Source organism: Malaclemys terrapin, chromosome 1, assembly GCF_027887155.1.
Source record: "Malaclemys terrapin pileata isolate rMalTer1 chromosome 1, rMalTer1.hap1, whole genome shotgun sequence".
NCBI classification, from domain to species: Eukaryota; Metazoa; Chordata; order Testudines; family Emydidae; genus Malaclemys; species Malaclemys terrapin.
In genome coordinates this window covers 289,751,918-289,770,662 of record NC_071505.1, presented here as the reverse complement: position 1 = coordinate 289,770,662, position 18,745 = coordinate 289,751,918, and the positions used below count along the sequence as shown (strand labels likewise).

Sequence of the window (18,745 nt, the reverse complement as noted above, 5' to 3'; positions counted from 1 at the left end):
GTGAAGGATTCCTTAAATGCAAATTATAATAATCATACTTATGGAGGGAAGAGGGCAACTGCTCTTAAGAGATTTCAAATGCCTGTTAAAGGTAAGATTTGTATTTGTTAGCAAGGCATTATTACAGGGAGGCAGTTTTCAAAATGCTGCTAAACACTGTTATTGTCTATCCAGGCCATAATATCTTTTAAAAGTTCTGTGTGAAAAGCACCTATCCCAGTTTTGTAATCATGCTTATGGCTTTTTTTTTTTTTTTTTTTTTTTTTTACATGACCTACCTAAAGGGCTTTGATTGGCTAACATCTGCTGTCACTTACTGTCACATGCTTCCAATGAAACTTGAGTTTGAACTGCTTTCTCAATTTTGGGTGGAAGTTCTGGCAATGTAACTTCCTTCCCTGTATTTTTCCAGAGTTCATGACAGCCCAGGGATTCAAATATTGCAATTCCAAAAACTTAGTGGAAAGCAAGCCTTATTTATTAGCATTATTTATTGTTGTTCTCACTTTCCCAGCCAATGGCAGAGGAGAATGCTGAGGAAGTAAAGGATGCTTCATTCCAGCTTCATAGAGAAGAAATAAAGCTGGCATGTTTTTGCTCTGTTTAAATATGTTTTGATGTAGACAAATGGAAATAGGCATAACATATAAAGAACATGATCAAATATTTCAAGAGGGCAATATAAACCTCCCTTAAGAGTTCTTCAACCTCAGAACAAATGCCTCCCTGGCATTCACTTTGGAAGCCCAATAAATCCTATGCTAGAAAAAGCCTAGGAAAACAGTCTTGTAGCATGCCCTAAAAGTGACCCAATTAAGGCTATGACAGACTAATGGGAAAAAGTGAACTCTATAATGCCAACGATCGCTCATTGAGAATACTTTACTGCAAGTTCCTTCCAAACCTGCTTGCTCAATTGCAAGAGATGAGGGTAAATCTAGAGATGGCTGATTTATGAGAATGAATCTTATGAAAAGGGACACTCTTCTACCGAAAAAATCTGAAGTGGCTAAAGTGGAAATTGAATATGGACGTGTCATATTATATCGTTACCAAAAAAAAATGCTGTATTAGAATGTATAAACCAGAGGGATCATGTGGTAAGACCAGGGAGGTAGCTAATTATATACAGAATTGCTAAGAGTTTTGATTTCTGTGATGGATAAAATTGATATTTCTGTTTATATGTCTAGGGCTGGCAATTAGAAAGTTGCAGCCCTGAAAATATTTTGATTAGTCTAACAAAGATTTTTTTTTTCTAGCTGAGCTTTGAGTATTGGTGTCACCCAATTTAATTTCTAAAAAATTATTTTTGCTGTGTTTTTGAATATTAGAATTTAGGGATTGAAACAATATAAGGAATTTTCCTGTTTTAAAAGCTCTTAACACTTAGTTTAGAGTCCATTTTCTGTCTGGAATGTAGAGAGGGAGACTGTTTCAGAGAAAGTTTCAGTGTCTAGATTCTTAAGTATCAGAGGGGTAGCCATGTTAGTCTGGATCTGTAAAAAGCAACAGAGAGTCCTGTGGCACCTTTAAGACTAACAGATGTATCGGAGTATAAGCTTTCATGGGTGAATACCCACTTCGTCAGACGCATGACGTGTCTAGAGTGTCTAGATTCTGGCTGTTTTCAGTACTTTTGGGAAGTTATAACTCATTCTTATTTTATGTATTTTGTTATTGTCTTACTTCAACACTTAAAATCAACTTATGAGTCATTTATTTGCAAATGTAACCCAGCTCAGCCAGTGTCCGATGGTGCTAGAGGTGGGATTTGAACAAATGACTCCACATGAACAGGAAATAGGATTTATTTCCTTACCAGCTTTGTCCATTTCTGTTTAGGAAATGCTCTTCTTTTGTTTTGTTTTGTTTTGTTTTGTTTTCTCAATGGTCCTTTTTGGAGTGTGCAAGTGTGACCATGCACAAATAGCATAAAAACTTCTTCACAGGCTTGAGAATGGGGTGGCTTAGCTTGTTAGACTCTAACAATCTACTAATAGGAGTACAGACACTGTTGCTACACAGAACAGATCCTGCTTAAATAGGGATGATTCTGTTTTAGCATGGAGTACCATCAGTCTGCATGGAGTACCATCAGAAACTAGGCTGCACCTTCTAGAGCAGGGGTGGGTAAACTTTTTAGCCCGAGGGCCACATCTGGGTATGGAAATTGTCTGGTGGGCCATGAATGCTCACAAAATTGGGGGTGGGGGTGCGGGAGGAGATGAGGGCTCCAGCTGGGGGTGCGGGCTCTGGGCTGGGGATGAGAGGTTAGGGGTGCAGGAGGATGCTCTGGGCTGGGACCGAGGAGTTCGAGGGCAGGAGGGGAATCAGGGCTGAGGCAGGGGGTTGGGGCGCAGGAGGGGGTCGGGGTGCTGGCTCTGGGCAGCACTTACCTCAAGCAGCTCGCAGAAGCAGCAGCATGTCCCCCATCCAGCTCCTACACTGAGGCGCAACCAGGCAGCTCTGCACACTGCCCTGTCTGCAGACGCTGCCCCTGCAGCTCCCATTGGCCGTGGTTCCTGGCCAATGGGAGCTGCAGGGGTGGCGCTTAGGGCAGTGTGCGGAGCCCCCTGGCTGCCCCTCTGCGTAGGAGCCAAGGGGGGACATGCCACTGCTTCCAGGAGCCGGGCAGAGTAGGGCAAGAGTCCGACCCCGCTCCCTGGCGGGAGCTCGAGGGCCAGATTAAAACATCTGGAGGGGCAGATGTGGCCCCCTGGCAGTAGTTTGCCCACCCCCGTTGTAGAGGCTCCAATTCTGGCAGATATGCTCCCTACCACAGTTCCTGCCTGTGGCACATAATAGTCTGTTTTCCCAGGGGCTGTGTTACTTCAGTCTAATTTTGGTTGTTGGGTGGTGTTGATGCCTGTGCCATACAGAAAGACATACTAGATAACATGTTGGTCCCTTCTGGTCTTACTCTATGACCTCTCTCTTTCTCTCTCCCTCCCTCCCTTCCTCTCTCCCTCCCTCCCATTCATTCACTGCCTTGCAGTTAGTTAGGAAGTTCCAGGCTTGAAATAGTTGCATTTTGGCAGCCACAATACCTTCCCAAGGGTACACTAAGTCTGGTAGTGCTTGTGGATCAGACCTGGTGCTATCCCTTACAATTTCTTTACTTCCTGACTGCCACTTTTGGCCCTTCACACTCCTCCAAGAGAGAGGGAGACCTCAGAAAGTGCAGTCTCATTGCCTGGCAGGTGGCCTGTCAATTGTTTTGAGATGCCACGGCACAGATTCACAGAACAGTGCAGTCAAGTTAGTGGGGACTGATTTTCTCCACCTTTTGACCCAATTCCAATCCGCCTTCAGTAGTCTCCTTTACTTTGCATATAGCCACTTCCTTTCTCCCCTCTCAACTCCAGTGTCAAAGGGCCTCTGGATCGGGCAGTAAGTTTTACTCTCTATCTCCATGCAGAGTATCTTTCAGCCAGATTCTCAGTCCCCTTCTCACTTTCCTGGGATTGATAATCTGGCTGTGGGTCAATTTGGAAGGCTGGATTGTTTTTGGCAGGGCTGATGGAACTGAAGTCAGTTTCTGTATGAGAAGGACTCCTATATTCAGAAAGCTCCTAGGAAGACATGGTTCAGGTCTCCCTTCATGGGCTTCCAGTTCCATGGGGAACACACCACATTTATCTGCTCCCCAGAAGCTGTTGTGAGACCTGTTAATCTCTCATGTGCCTAGGTGTGGTGGACACCTTGTCAGAAGCTGACTCTTCTGATTTCACAGGCAGTCTCCATCAAGGAAGGAGAGCATCTCTGACTGGTAATTCTATCAGACTTCTTCTACTATTTATAATTTGTACAAAGTTGCTCCTGTGATTTAAAATAACACAACTACTAGTAGTTTCAATCTTCTATTCTATTGAGATCCAAGTACTTTTCCTCCAGTTATATTATTGAGAAGGATATGGAAAATCTGAGATTAAATTGCCTCTTTCTCTTGTCACTTTCATATCAGTATATTTCAAGTCGTGTTTTTTTTTAAATGCCACTAAAAGTGTTGCTGATTTTTACTCCTACTCTTCACTTACCATATGACAGCATGGCTATTACTAATAATTTTCTATATCCTTCAGCTTACTTTTTTCATTATGTTCACCTTTTCCTTCCTGAACAGTGTGTATCACTAAGTTCCTCAAATAGTGATTTAAGCATAGGGCAAAACTAAGAATTATTCTAATACTGTCTTTTGGCGCTGTATAAATTAGTATGTTGGGATATGCAGTGTAGTTGTAACCATATTGATCCCAGGATATTTAAGAGAGGTGGGTGAGGTAATATCTTTTATTAGACCAGCTTCTATAGGTGAGAGAGTTGTTGGGGATATTTAGTTACAACTACACCTCTACCCTGATATAACGTGACCCAATATAACACAAATTCGGATATAACGCAGTAAAGCAGCCCTGAAAATAGAATGGGGGGTGCACACTCCAGTGGATCAAAGCAAGTTCGATATAACGCGGTTTCACCTATAACACAGTAAGATTTTTTGGTTCCCGAGGACAGTGTTATATCGAGGTAAAGGTGTACCATGGTGGGTGTAGTCCCCAGGCATGGTCAGAACACAATTGTAGGTTGTGCTAAACCATGTTCCTGAGCAATCTTACAGACTGCTAAAATTCAAGGCTGCAGTACAGTTCAGTAACACTATCAAAATATGGTTCAGTCCTGTTGATAGTGCAAGACTGAAGATATTTTCAAAATGAACAGATGACTGACCTATTGTAGCCAGGTTCCATAGCACTATAACTTCTACTGTGCAGTGTAGATGGGACATTAGAAAGCTCTGGACAAGAATTTCATTTACACAAAAATTGTTTCTAAATTATAAATACTCTTCCTTATTTTTAGTAAAAAGCGTTTCTTTGGATTTAGTCTTCTGAAGCAAAGCAATTGTTTAAAACCTACTCCCTTGAAGAATAACAACAATATAGTTCACTTGCTTTCTTTAGTTCAGGGGTTCTCAAACTGGGGGTAGTGACCCCTCAGGGGGTTGTGAGGTTATTACATGGGGGGTCGCAAGGTGTCAGCCTCCACCCCTAACCCTGCTTCTCCTCCAGCATTTATAATAGAGTTAAATATTTGAAAGTACTGGTAATTTAATTTATAAGGGGAGTTAAACTCACAGGCTTACTGTGTGAAAGGGGTCACCAATACAAAAGTTTGAGAACCAGTGCCTTAGTTTCTGCTTCTAAGGAGGCTAAGGTAGTGGCACAAATTTAGGCCATTAGAGAGAGAGCGTGTTGAGCCAGAACCATTTTTATAGAGAAAGATGCTAATGAGAAGGGCTGGCCTTATGGACAAATAAAGTAAGCAACATTTTCAGCTACCAAGCTAGTGCAACAGCAGAACCATAAGGGAAGGAACACTTCACTATCAAACAATCTGTTTCTAACCAAATTGGAAGAGGAGACTGTTTAAGGCTTCATTTCCTCCTCACCCTCTTGCCCTCCCCATTCCAGCATCTTGAGCTTCTGCCTTGTTTGGCTTGGGGGTCCCACCATTCATAAGCCCTACTAAGCAATGTTGAAAACATATAAGCTCTATTCTGGGAAGAATATTTGGAAACTATTCTGGCTAACATAGTTTCCCTTGAATGTAGGTGGGACTTCATAATTCATTACTTTTCAAAATTGTAATCCAAGACTTCTGTTCAAATCTAGAGAAAATATTTTTCCTGTGTAAACATGGCATGACCTTAAAATCCTGATAATTTAGGAAGGGTTTATGTTTAACCATTGAAATGTTCAGAATTAGTAAATGATATGAGAGGATGTGGTATATTGCACAATATATATATTATAGGTGGGGCTGGTAGAGAGTTTGTCTGTTATCAAAGTTGCGCCACACTTCTCACTACAAAGTCCTGTTTTCAGTAGCTTATAGCTAGGCTTGGAAGGATTAGATTTTTGTTGGTAAATGTCGATTTCACTTTACACACACAAATCGATGAAAAAAATATTTCCATTGATAATAATTGAAATTTACGGATAGGCAAAGTAAGAAAAGTGCTGCTTGAGAACCTGCTTGGTTTAAGGATATTTACTTTGTATATTTTGACATGTGATATTGACAATTTGTGTTTTTAGAGGCTATAAAAGTTTAACTTTTTTAATCTCAATGTCTACTGTCATTAAATAATTAGCTGACCCCCTATTTTTTGATCCCCAGCATAATTTCCTGCAATTTTGAAAATTTAAATAGATAAATATAGGGAAAAATGCTTAAAAATAAACATTGATATTATCCATCAAAATTATTTTAAAAAAAATTGAATTCTGCCAAGCTAATTTAAAACTTTCCCAGACTTTAAATTTTTGGGCTTAAATTTTCCATGCTAGGTGTCTGCCTCAGGCTCATTTTTCGATTTCAGCCAAATGAATCAGCCATTTCCGAGAATGAGGTGAGGGTAGGGTTACCATACGTCCAGTTTTTCCCGGACATGTCCAGCTTTTCGGCAATCAAACCCCCGTCCGGGGGGAATTGCCAAAAAGCCGAACATGTCCGGGAAAATGCCGGCCGGGCACTTCCCCTCCCGCGGCTGCTCTGCTCCTCCCCTGACTCTTCGGCTCTGTTTAAGAGCCGAGCTGCCCGAGCGCTATGGGCTTCAGGCAGCCCCCTTGCCTCCGGCCCCCAGCCGCCGGCCGGGCACTTCCCCTCCCGGTCTCCGGCGGCGCAGGGTTCGGAGGCATGGGGGCTGCCCGAAGATGGTAGCGCTCGAGCAGCTCGGCTCTTAAACAGAGCCGAAGAGTCAGGGGAGGAGCAGAACCTCCGGCCGCGGCGGCTCTGCTCCTCCCCTGACTCTTCGGCTCTGTTTAAGAGCCGAGCGCTACGGGCTTTGGGCAGCCCCCATGCCTCCGGACCCTGCGCCGTCGGAGCCGGGGAGGGGAAGTGCCCGGCCGGGGGCGCAGGGTCCGGAGGCATGGGAGCTGCCCGAAGCCCGAGCGCTACTGGCTTCACGGTTTGCCGGGCAGCCTCCAGACCCTGCGCCCCCGGCTGGGCGCAGGGTCTGGGGGCTGCCCGGCAAACTGTGAAGCCGGTAGTGCTCAGGCAGCCCCTTTCGCGTGGCTGGGAGTGGGAGGGAGGAGGGGGCGGGGTAGGGGCAGGAAAGGGGCGGAGTTGGGGCGGGGCTGGGGAAATGGGCGTGGCCAGGGCCCCGTGGAGGGTCCTCTTTTTTTATTTGTTAAATATGGTAACCCTAGGTGAGGGGAAAATAAGTTGGTTTGCTTATGTTAAAAAGTTTTCATGGCCTTTGCTTTAAAAACCTCTGATATCTCATGCCTTGGATAACAGGCTTGAAATGTGGGAGGGGGATGCCTTTGTGTCAGGCAACCTTAATTCTGGCATTTTAAATTTTTTGAGTGCTTGACTTTTCAACCTTAATACTCTCTTAACATTTCCCCCCATGTTTTCACAATACGTTTATGTCTTGGTATTGGTTATATTGGGGAATCTCAAACTTTTTCATATCCTGGACCACATCTCAATAGTGCAGTTGTCTCTTGGAGACCATTTACTGTCCAGTTCATGATCACATAACACCCTGGGGCAAATAAAGCTATTTCAAACATACAGAAAGAATTTGACTTTACCTCTTTTTAATATGTTATTTGGTCCCTTTGCCTTTTTTGCTTTTCATTTCAACTCCCCTCATATCTATTGTGGAAACAAATAGACCCAAAACCATGTGACCAGCCAGATCTCTGAAGACCAACAGTGGTCTATGGGCCAAAGTTTGGGAAACTGCAGGGTAGATTACTGGTTAGTTTCTATCTAGTCTTGTGCCATTAAGAAAATTAGCTGGCTCGGTTCTTAAATGGGATAATAGTTTTGTGAGCCATTTTGATATAATATTAATAACACAGACTGATTCTATTGACTCACATGAGAGCACTTCTTTGGGGTTCAGTAATAAGTCTTAGTGAAGCTCATTATTCTACTGAACTGCTTAGCAGCAGTCATCTTTTCTGATGCTATGACTTTGTGCCCTTTCTCTCTTGGAGTCACTCTTGTTCAGACAGGCCTCTCCTCAGCTCTAACCTGTTCACTTCCTAATTTTTGCAGAACTGCTTGAGGGACCTTAGCTAGGTCTGCTTTTTGACCATTTTATTGCTCTTGTAGATGTTATTTTATTTTGATTCCTGTATTTTGAGGAACTTACTTGCTGAACTTTCATAATTGGCTTTTGTGTCTACTGAACTCTTAACAGTAGAAGCCCACTGAAATATATTAGGGATTTTGTTTAATTTGAGTCTTATTACCCATTAACAACAATTGTTGTTGGAACATATTTTTAAAAACTACTGAATGACTTAAAATACTAATTCCTGCCTATCAAAACTTTTAATGGCACCTGGTGCTACCAATAATTCCCTTCCTGGATTTTTGCTGAGAGATACTTGACCTTATAGCCATCATTTATATTGAACCATTGGCTTGGAATATATATATTTTTTTCTTGAACTTGAACTGTATACAGTGATCAGATTATGACCACAATCATAAGATTTTTTTCTTGAATGGTTAAAAAAATGGCTTGAACTAGGTACAAATCTATATTGTACTCTTCTGAAGTATATGTTAGCCCTAAGTCCATCCACACTGTTTTGTTTACAGAAGGACCCACTCACATAACTTATCTTTTAATTTGTCAAATTAATAGTGTTCTATGTTTTTGTAGTATGAAGATTGCTGAAAGAAATCTTGGAGTAATTGTATCAAACTGTGCTAACATCAGCTAGTGAATCTCTTCCTGTAGATGACCTTTTAGAAGATTAGCTTTAGAAAACTTTTCTCTGTTGTAACATTCACTTTCTGAAAATCTCTTCCTGTTGGGGGACTGCCTTTTGAAAGAATGTTCATCTTCTAATTATTGTTCCTTGGCTTGACATGTTTCTGATTCTCCAGCTGCTTCATTTCTTTTACATCTGACACAAGATAGAAATTTAGAGGGTAGGGTGATGACAGAGAGTAGATACTGCAGTGGAGAGGGAGGGACAGAGAAGTTTCCAATTAATAGAACCATAGGAATTAATTGGAAAACATCTCCGTCCCTTCTATTCCTCCAGCCAGTGCAGTTATCCCCTACAATGTGTTTTCTAATCCTCTGCCCAGTCCATTTTTTGAAGTACAGTTTTACTCTGAAAAGTGACTCTGTAAAAATGTTATCATGGGGATATACATTAATTGTTTCTCAATTATTTCTGTAATAAATATGCTTGCTCAGTACAAAGTAATCCTTTTAGAAATTCTAATGATTATTTTGCTGTTATATGACCACCTTCTGCAGCTGTGCCAATTTGCATGTTAAAGGATTGCTGGTTGATTGATATTTGTTCCTGACAACCTAATGTACTAGTACCACTTTATAGATGTGATAAGATTGAAATATTCCAGATAGACAAACATTTAGTTCTGAAATAATCTAAATAGTTTTCTTTTAATACTCCTTTTTCATAGCTTGGTGATCCATCCATTTTCCCTGCTGTCATTGTGGAACATATTCCTAGTGCAGACCTCCTACACAATTATTCTGGCTTAGCTTGCGTTGATGAATCCAGTGACATGATTACTGAGAGTTCCCTGGATGTTGCAGAAGAGCAAATAATAGAAGATGATGACATCACCCTTACAGGTTTGTTAGAGAAATATTTCTGTACAGTATGACAGAGGCTTACGGTGACAAACGTTTTCATGACAAAGAGCAAAATCAACCAAAGTTCTGCCCATACCAAGTAAGGAAGAAATGTATAGGATTATACTATGTTCTTTGTTATGAAGTAAACAGTTTTCTATCTAAATAGTATTTCAACAAAAAAATGGGTTTTCAACTTAAGGAAAATGTGTTTGCTTTCTGTGGAGAATTTTGGACTTTCTAACCAGAACCAAAAAATTTCATTGTTTGAATTTCTGCTGAAATGTTTTTTGATCAGTTCTATTTGCCACATTACTGACAAGAAAGCACTTTTGAGTTGCAATTTAGCAATAATATTCAGTGTCTTTTACTTTCTGATATTAAAGGTTGATTAAAGTTTATTTGTCCTGCGTTAAATGAACAATAGTACAAATACAAGCCCCAGAAATGTGGTTTCAAACTCCAGTGAAAGTATTCTAAAAATGACTGTTTTTATTTTATTTGAAACATATGAATTGCAAAAAGTTGTTTACATCTAATTTTAAAATTGCAGCGAGCCATGTGAGCCAGTCAGGAAATTCAAAAATTTAAGGTTCTAGCAATAAGGGTAACCCGACATTGTTACACATTGTTGTGTGTCTTATGGTTTGCATTTTACAGATGAATGCTACACATTTTACCAGGAAAAACAACAACAGAGAGCATGGGATGTACCCAATGTGGCAAAGTTATGGTGCTGTTGGAAAAATAAGCAGCAAAGCTCCCTGCCCCCCTCCTCCACCACTTAATACTGTAACTCTGGTTTCCCAAAATGTATCAAGAAAACATGAGATGGAGCAAGTAGAAAATATTTTCTTAAACTAGAATACTTTATTATTGAGTGCCATTAATGCTGTACAGTAGAGAAGACAACACAGACACCACCCTTAAGGTATGCCTACGCTGCAAAAAAAGCTGCGTTTGTAACTCAGATTAGCTAATCCTGGTTAAAGCAGCAATGAAGACATGGTAACTAAACTTTTAACTCAGTTTAGTAGCTCCGGTTCTAGCTCAGGCTGCCCTTTAGGCTTGAATTTGAGCTGTTGAGCTGAGTTGCTGTGTCTTGACTGCCATTTTAACCCAAGTTAAGAACACATCTTCTTCTTCTTCTTCTTCGAGTGCTTGCTCAGAGTAGGTGTGTGTGCGCCACATGCACAGTCACCAGAAAGTTTTTCCCCTAGAGGTACCGTCGGGTCGGTTCAGGTGCTCCCCGGAGTTGCCCCGCATATAGGGCCCTACCAACCCACTGCATCTCCAGTTCCTTCTTACTGCCAGTGACAGTCATTAAAGTGTTCTCTTCGCTCTTGTTTTCGAACGATCCCCTAGCATACTCATTGTTCCTACCTGAAAATAGTTTCAACGGTTAGTTGATAGTTTTTAGTAGAGCATAGTGTAGAGTTTGAACTTCATCCCCTTGTTAGCCGGGGTTCTCTTCTCCGTTCCCTTCTCCTGCCTGGGGTCAGGGCATGCCTCGGTTCCAAAGGTTTAAGCCATGTGGGGTCTGCCAAAAGCCAATGCCAAAGGGCGACCCGCACAGGTCCAGCTTAAAGTGCCTGGGGGAATCCCACCAGACTGATAAGGGCAAGATCTGCAGAGGATTCCACCCCCGCACTAAGAAGGAAAAGGACCACAGGCCCCGCAGCTGCAGTTGGAGTTGAGTCTCATGGACCTGCCACTGGTACTTCAGCATCAGTGTGTAGCGCACCGGCTTCAATCAGGGATCAGCACCGAGGATGGACTCTGGGATCACCTCGGCACCGTCACTCCCCGGCACCGAAGACTTCCTGATGTGCAGAAACCCGGCACCGCTCGCAGTCACTGCTGCCTCGCACAGGAAGACGGACAGAGGGCGCTCACCTGCTCAAATAACTGAGCATGAGCCTGCTAGCGGAGCACAACCATGCCGGGCCAATCCGTCTCATCCATGCCTGAGGCAATATGATTGACTCCAGGCCCGTAGAGTCCCGCACCAGTGGATGAGGGTCAAGTGGAGGACTTAGATCTCCCCGCCACTCCAGAGACCTTTGAGGCAGGCAGAGGCCTGTTGTATCCACCAGGCAAGGTATTAACAAACTTTAACAGAACTTTATTTAGAGTGGAAGTCTCTTTTCCAAGCTGCAGCTGCACACTCTGTAACTCTCTCGGCCTCCTCAACTCCTCCCCTCTCCTTCCTGTATCCTGTCCTTTCAGACTCCCAACAGCCAGTGCTCCCAGTTCTAATCACATGCAGCATCTAAACACCACAAGGCCTCATAGCCCTAATGGGCCCGCACTCTCCCGACCAACACGAGAGGAATCATCCAGCACCGCAAAGACCTCCAGTGCCATCCAGGGGTAAGCCAGCGATGATGTGGCACCGCTTGCCCTCAGCACTGTCAGGCACGGTGCCACCATGGTGTGTGCATTTGGACTCCTCAGCATCAGACTCAGAGTCCTGTGTATCTAGAAGGAGCCAGCACCGTGCGGAGTTGCATCTTCAGAGGTTGGAAATGGGACAATCCTTCCCACCCGTGCCGTGGCCAGCGCAGTGGCCCTTTTGGACACCGTCAGCACACCACCAATCCCAGGGGTCCTTTTCACGGTGATCTCTCTGTCGCCTCCGATGGATGAGCACCGTCCAGGGCCAGAGAGCTCTATAGCAGTGCCGACGTTGGCACTGCTACCAGGACTGCTACCGGCTTTGCAGTCGGCACCGAGATGGGCGCCCATACCAATGACTAGGCATGCATTGAGTTTGGACAGTTTGTATATAGAATTATGCCAGAAAAGAATAGCTCAGAGAGTGACAGAAAAAACAACTGTAGGTCTTTTAAGAGAAAAGGTAATTTGCAACAGGACAGGTAGCTCAAATCGTACAGGAAGACATTGAGTATCCCGGTCATGCAAAGCGATCCTTCAGCGTGTGTCTGTGATGCACAGAGGGGGTGAATGTCTTGCTGGAATTTAGATTAAGGTCTGAGTAGTGCCTATTTCTTTTTCTTCTTTCAGTGGTGAGGTCCCAGACATGTATCATCAGGACTTGGTGAATGCCAATAACATCACTTTAAAAGCCTAATCTACCAATCAGAACATGGTTTTGAACCTTGTTTCCATAGTCATGGTCTAATATTGCTAAATCATCCACACTGAAGACCTGTGCTAAAATATTTTAGGTTACAAGTGAAATGAGTTTGTTCTTCCTTCTGCCATCAAACTGTTTGTAGTGGATGTATGTGCATATTTAAAAAAAAAAAAAACTCAGTAAAACTTGACGTGAGTAGTTGTTACTCAGTGTAAATTGGCACAAACTGTTCTCAGCAGTTTTATTTGATGAATTTGGCCCCTTTTTTCCCTTAGTGAATTATCCTCAAATAGATTGTGACTTTTACAGATGTGTTCGTTCAAGACTACAGTATTCGTGTATGTGAACATATTTTAAGTTTGGACTGCTTGCAGATACTTGCTCTAACTATTGCTTTAAGTCCTTGCTATTTGTATGAGTTATTCACACTGTGTAATTGGTCATCTAGTGGTTTCCTTCCTAAATGGTTGACTCCTAAACTCACAAAGAGCATTTAAAATGGCTGTGAATGTTTGTGTGAATCCATATTTAATTAATATTTATGTGTGAATATGCATCTGCACTAGTATTTGTGAAACTGTTTGTGAACATTCATGTAAACATTTATTGCTCATTCAAATATTAATGAGAAGAAGTGATAAATGCTACAGTGAGGCTATGATAGTGCCTCCCCAGACTGAGCGAAAACATGCAGTCCATTAACTGATGGAATGGGAAAAGTTCTAGCATAGCTGTTAATACCATTCATTGTATTTCAAGCACTCTTGTCTGCTTTAAAGGCAAAGCACTGAGTGAATTAGTAGTATGATGCTGAGCAGATTATTGAATTTAAGTAGAGGTTAGCTAACTTATATCTCTGTTCACAAGACACTAGCTACTGTGCAAACTGTTTATTTGGCTCAGTGGAAATTACTACAGTACTTGAGTTTTGTTTGTAATGCAGAGAGTACAAAGCTCAGAGTTCCCTCCAAAAAAATCTCATTTTGGATTTGTTGGATGTAGTTTTTACTCCTGGAATAAATGACTGTGTTTTCAATTTGATAACAGTCTTACCAAATCGTGTGTTCTGTGCAACACCAGTCCTCGGGACACAATGATCAAACAGGGATCTTTGGGGTATGACGTGTGGGGTGGTGGTGGTGGGGGGAATCCTGCTCCTTCTTGACCCTGAATTAGGGAGTTTCTTTCCCAGCAACATGACTGTGTCTGACTGCGTGAGAATGTTACGTAAAATTCAGCAGCGTTACCAGCTCCGAACTCTGATCACTCTTGCCAGCTGTAGTGCCTTCCTGGCCCATTAATGCTTCCGGGGGTGGGGACCCAGGAAGGGGGGCTTTTCTGGCTAAGTAGGGAGGATTGTGGGGGTTGGAAGCGCTCTTGGGACCCCTGCAGCAGGCCCAGCAGGAAAGGTGGTGGAGCAGGGGCGAGGCTGGGCTCACCATGGGAGTTGATTTCATACTCTTCCTTTCCTTGCAGGAGGACAGAGCTGCGAACTATTCCTCATGCCCCAGCTGCTGGGACTAGCGAGCTCAGTGGCGCTGGGCAGGAGCTTCTCCCCCCTTACCTCCTTCCCTCGTGGGGCACTGTAGGGAGGTTACCTTCTGCCTCCACCCGCCCTTATAGGCTATACTAGCTCTGTGCTTATCCGCAACCAGGTGCCCCGCCCCGGAGTCGTGCTGGGACAGGGCTTGCCTGAGGAAAGGGCCACAGCCTCCCCCACTGGATTGGTTAGTTACAGCAGATACCGGGCTTCAAGGGACACTGACCTGGGCGGGGGAATTCCTGCCCGGTCCTGCCCTGGGGTCAGCGTGTGTGTGTGTGTCTCCCTGCTCCCCCCGACCCTGCATTATCCTTCATTTCTGTTTCCCCCCAACTAGCAATACCCTATCTGTTGCTGACAAGTGTCAGTAACCGGAGCAGCTGGATTGGTGCCCAGCACAGTGTAACTGCAAGTGTTAAGAAGGACAAACCACGTTCAGCACGTTTCAGTAGCCTGGGTGTGAAATGCAAGCATCTAATTCAGTGGTTCTCAAACTTTTGCCTTGGTGACTCCTTTCACACAGCAAACCTCTGAGTGTGATGCTCTTATAAATTAAAAACACATTTTTTAGATATTTAATACTATTCTAAATGCTGGAGGCAAAGGATGGTATGGGGGTTGGGGCTAACGGCTTGCAACCCCACATGTAATAACCTAGTATTGGGTATTGTATTTGTGTATTGTGTACATTGTGAAGAAGAATGTAAGAGAATTCCCCAACACAGGTCTGAGTTTGGAAGTAGAGGATTAATTAAGCCTTTGCTATAGCCTCCATCCAAGAGGCAGTAGTCCCTAAAAGATAACTTTAAATTATCCACATTATTCAAGTTGAACGATAATGAAAACACTATAGATATTATACTTGACTGTCAAAACAAATTATATTCCTGGGCAGGTACTGTCTTGCAAAGCTGCTTTCATTAATGATCTGTAAACAACTGAGTTATTTTTCCAATCCCTTGGTTTGCAGTTTAAGAGGGAAAAGTTGCAATAAACTTTGCATAATGGGTTTAGTCCAGGGGTGGGCAAACTTTTTGGCCCAAGGGCCACATCTGGGTGGGGAAATTGCAGGGTTGGGGCTGGGGGTTGGGGTGCGGGAGGGAGTGCAGGATGTGCGAGGAGATGCGGTGTGCAGGAAGGGCCTCAGGGCAAGGGGTTGGGGCAGAGGAGGGGTGTGGGGTGTATGAGGGAGCTCAGGGAAGGGGATTGGTGTGCAGGAGGGGGTTCAGGGCACGAGTGCAGGGAGGGGTGTGGGAGGGGGCTCAGGGCAGGGGGTTGGGGTGCAGCAGGGGGCTCAGGGCAGGGAGTTGGGGTGCAGGAGGGGTTCGGGCTCCGGCCTGGCGCCACTTACCTAGAGCAGCTCCAGGGTGGCAGCAGCATGCACCCTGCCAGCCCCAGCCCCGCTGCTCCCGGAAGCTGCTGGCACCATGTTCCTGTGGCCCTGGAGGAGGGAGGGCAGAGGGCTCCATGTGCTGCCTTTGCCATGCTTCCTGGTACTTCCCGCGAAGCTCCCATTGGCCGCGGTTCCACATTCCCGGCCAATGGGAGCTGCGGGGGGCAGTGCCTGGAGGCGAGGGCTGCGCATGGAACCCTCTGTGCTCCCCGCCCGCCCCTCCCACCCCCCCGGGGCCACAGGGATGTGGTGCTGGCCGCTTCTGGGAGCGACGTGGGGGCAGTGTCACCGTAGGGGTGACAAAGCCCTGAGGGGCTGGATCCGGCCCACCCCTGGTTTAGTCAGACCCTCAAATTAACTGTTTCTTCCTACTTTTTTTTTCCTGCCAGTTAGATTTATATTCCTTTAAATGTCTATTTCCTCACTACTTATTACTATTTTTCTTGTTCAAGTGATGCAATCAAACTTTTTGTTTTTGCATTAGATTGAATACTAGTGCTCTGCTCAGGCTTACTGTGAACATTGTGGTTGAGGGCCCACTGTTTCAAATTCTCTTTCATTGACTTCAGTGTATTGTGTGAGGTGGGCCCGCCAGATCAGGGCCTGAACTACACGGTGCCCAAAACTGTTTCAGGTGGCAAAGCTCTTATTGATTTCAGTGATTTCAAGAACCGAGGAGAGGTTAGACAATTATCTGTGTGTGCGGTCACGTGTGTGTGTGTGTGTGTGTGTGTAAACATTCAGCCCTTTTATTTTTTTCAATTGGTGACTGAAGCCTGTGATGGCCATGCTTATGAGAACTATTTCCTGCCAAGTCACCAGTCTGTGTACGGGGTCACGCATGTGTATGTAAACCTTCAGCCCTCTTATTTTTTCAATTGGTGACTGAAGTTTATGATGGCAATGCTTATGAGAACTAGTTCCTACCAAGTCACCAGTCAGTAGTAGTAGATACGCCAGTAATCAAAATTTGTTTTAAATCTCTTTTGGCATTGCATATTTAATTCTATGTTGCACTGGTTCACACCCTGCTCCTGAGGCATACAAATGAAGGTGTTGGTTATAATTTCAAAAGCTCCGAATGGCCTAGGATTTAACTGTGTCTCAAGACTACCTACGCTCTCTTTTGGAAGCTGTGACTGGATGGAACGTCTTGCTGTCTGCCCTTAAGTTTAAACTTAGTGGGGATGGATAGTTAGGTAATTTTGTGACCCTAAGCACCCCCCTATATTCACATCCCATGCACTATAGTAATAATCTTTGTACAAAATATGCCTTCTGATTTATATTTGAAAACTAATAACTCACTGATCATTAATATTCTTGCATGACGTATGTATGTGATGTGCATTAAGGAGTAATGGATATAAACTGGAATTATGATTAAAGTGTATTTAAACTAGGGGGGAGTGGAGAGTTGTCTGCTTTAGACAAAGAAACATATATTTGATTCTGTAACCAGCCCAGCCTTCAGGCAAAGGCAATTAAGGTCCATTTTTACATATTAGATAAACAAAGCTAGTAAGCTAACAAGTGGGGGAAGAAAGAGTGTAGAGCTTCTTTAACCACCAAACTCTATGTTGCCTTTCTCACAGCTTCAATAAACTTTACTTTGGAGGGGGTGGTTAACCATCAGAAGAATTCATTTAAAAGATGTACTGGTCTCTAAAGACGAGGGCTGAACCTCAAGTAATAAGCCAGAGATCAGCAACCTTTGGCCCGCGGCCCGCCAGGGTAAGCCCCTTGGTGGGTCAGGCCGTTTGTTTACCTGCCATATCCACAGGTTCGGCCAATCGCAGCTCCCACTGGCTGCGGTTCGCTGCTCCAGGCCAATGGGGGCTGCGGGAAGTGGTGCGGGCTTATACAATGACTGTATACAATTTTCCTGTATTATTAAAGCATATAGAGTGAAGTCTTTTCTGAAATGTCATTAACATTATATGTGGAAATATGGATACTTAATGATATTATGCTTTAAAGTCTTTGGCTAAACAGGGAAAAACATGTTCTCTCCCATAGCTGAGAGAAGGCAGCCATTTACCTGTCTCCTGTGTAAATTAAAGCATGGTGGAATCAAAACAATGGAAACCTCATTTACATTTAGGGGATAGGCGACCCACAGAAAGGGAAGAACAGAATGAGGTCATCGTGCCTCATGGAACAAAGCCATTGAACTTTGGAAGATATAAGAAAAGACAGAAGCCATGGAAACTTTTTAAAGACACCATAATAGATAGACGCTCAACTTAAATGTACAACCCAAATTAAAAAACGTAATAAGAGAACCAAAGAAGTGCCACCGTGGCTAAATAATAAAGTAAAAGAAGCAGTGAGAGGCAAAAAGGCATCCTTTAAAAAGTGGACGTTAAATCCTACTGAGGAAAATAGAAAGAGCATAAACTCTGGCAAGTAAAGTGTAAAAAATATAATTAGAAAGACCAAAAAAGAATTTGAAGAACAGCTAGTCAAAGATTCAAAAAGTAATAGCAAAACAAATTTTAAGTACATCAGAAGCAGGAAGTCTGCTAAACAACCAGTGGGGCCGCTGGAGAAACTAAATGAATTCTTTGCATCTGTCTTCACAGCTGAGGATGTGAGGGAGATTCCCAAACCTGAGCCATTCTTTTTAGGTGACAAATCCGAGGAACTGTCCCAGATTCAGGTGTCATTAGAGGAAGATTTGGAACAAAGTGATAAATTAAACAGTAATAAGTCACCAGAACCATATGTTGTTCTTCGATTGGGTGCTCCACTTCAGATGTCGTTGCATCCTGGCGCCGTTGATCGGAGATCTTTGGTAGCAGTGCCCAGTCGAGATGCATGTGCACACTTGGTGTCTCGCGGCGTCATTGGAGTCTGTTTGGCACCTGCACGTTCTAACCCCCTCGGTTCCTTCTCAACCATCCTCTGCTGAAGACGGAACTCGACACTACCCACATCCCAGAGGACCGAAGAGTGGATATTAAATCGGTCCTGGTAGAGGGACAGCTAGTATTCAGAACGGTGCTTCAAGCATCTCTGGACATGGCTGACACCACAGCTCGCACCACAGCTACTGCAGTGGTG

The 18,745-nt window shown here is 43.8% G+C and overlaps 1 protein-coding gene across 7 annotated transcripts in view; it reads left to right on the top strand.

Moving 5' to 3' along the window:
- ELF1 (E74 like ETS transcription factor 1) overlaps nucleotides 1-18,745 on the top strand; it is a 125,505-nt gene that overhangs the window by 81,830 nt on the left and 24,930 nt on the right. For 6 of the 7 annotated variants that reach the window (XM_054013801.1, XM_054013827.1, XM_054013819.1 and 3 more), the window contains exon 3: nucleotides 9,472-9,646. In XM_054013801.1, the coding sequence (XP_053869776.1) occupies nucleotides 9,472-9,646 (175 nt within the window). Of the gene's footprint in view, nucleotides 1-3,691; nucleotides 3,773-9,471; nucleotides 9,647-18,745 lie in introns of those variants that run through there. The other variant, XM_054013842.1, reaches the window with a different exon arrangement.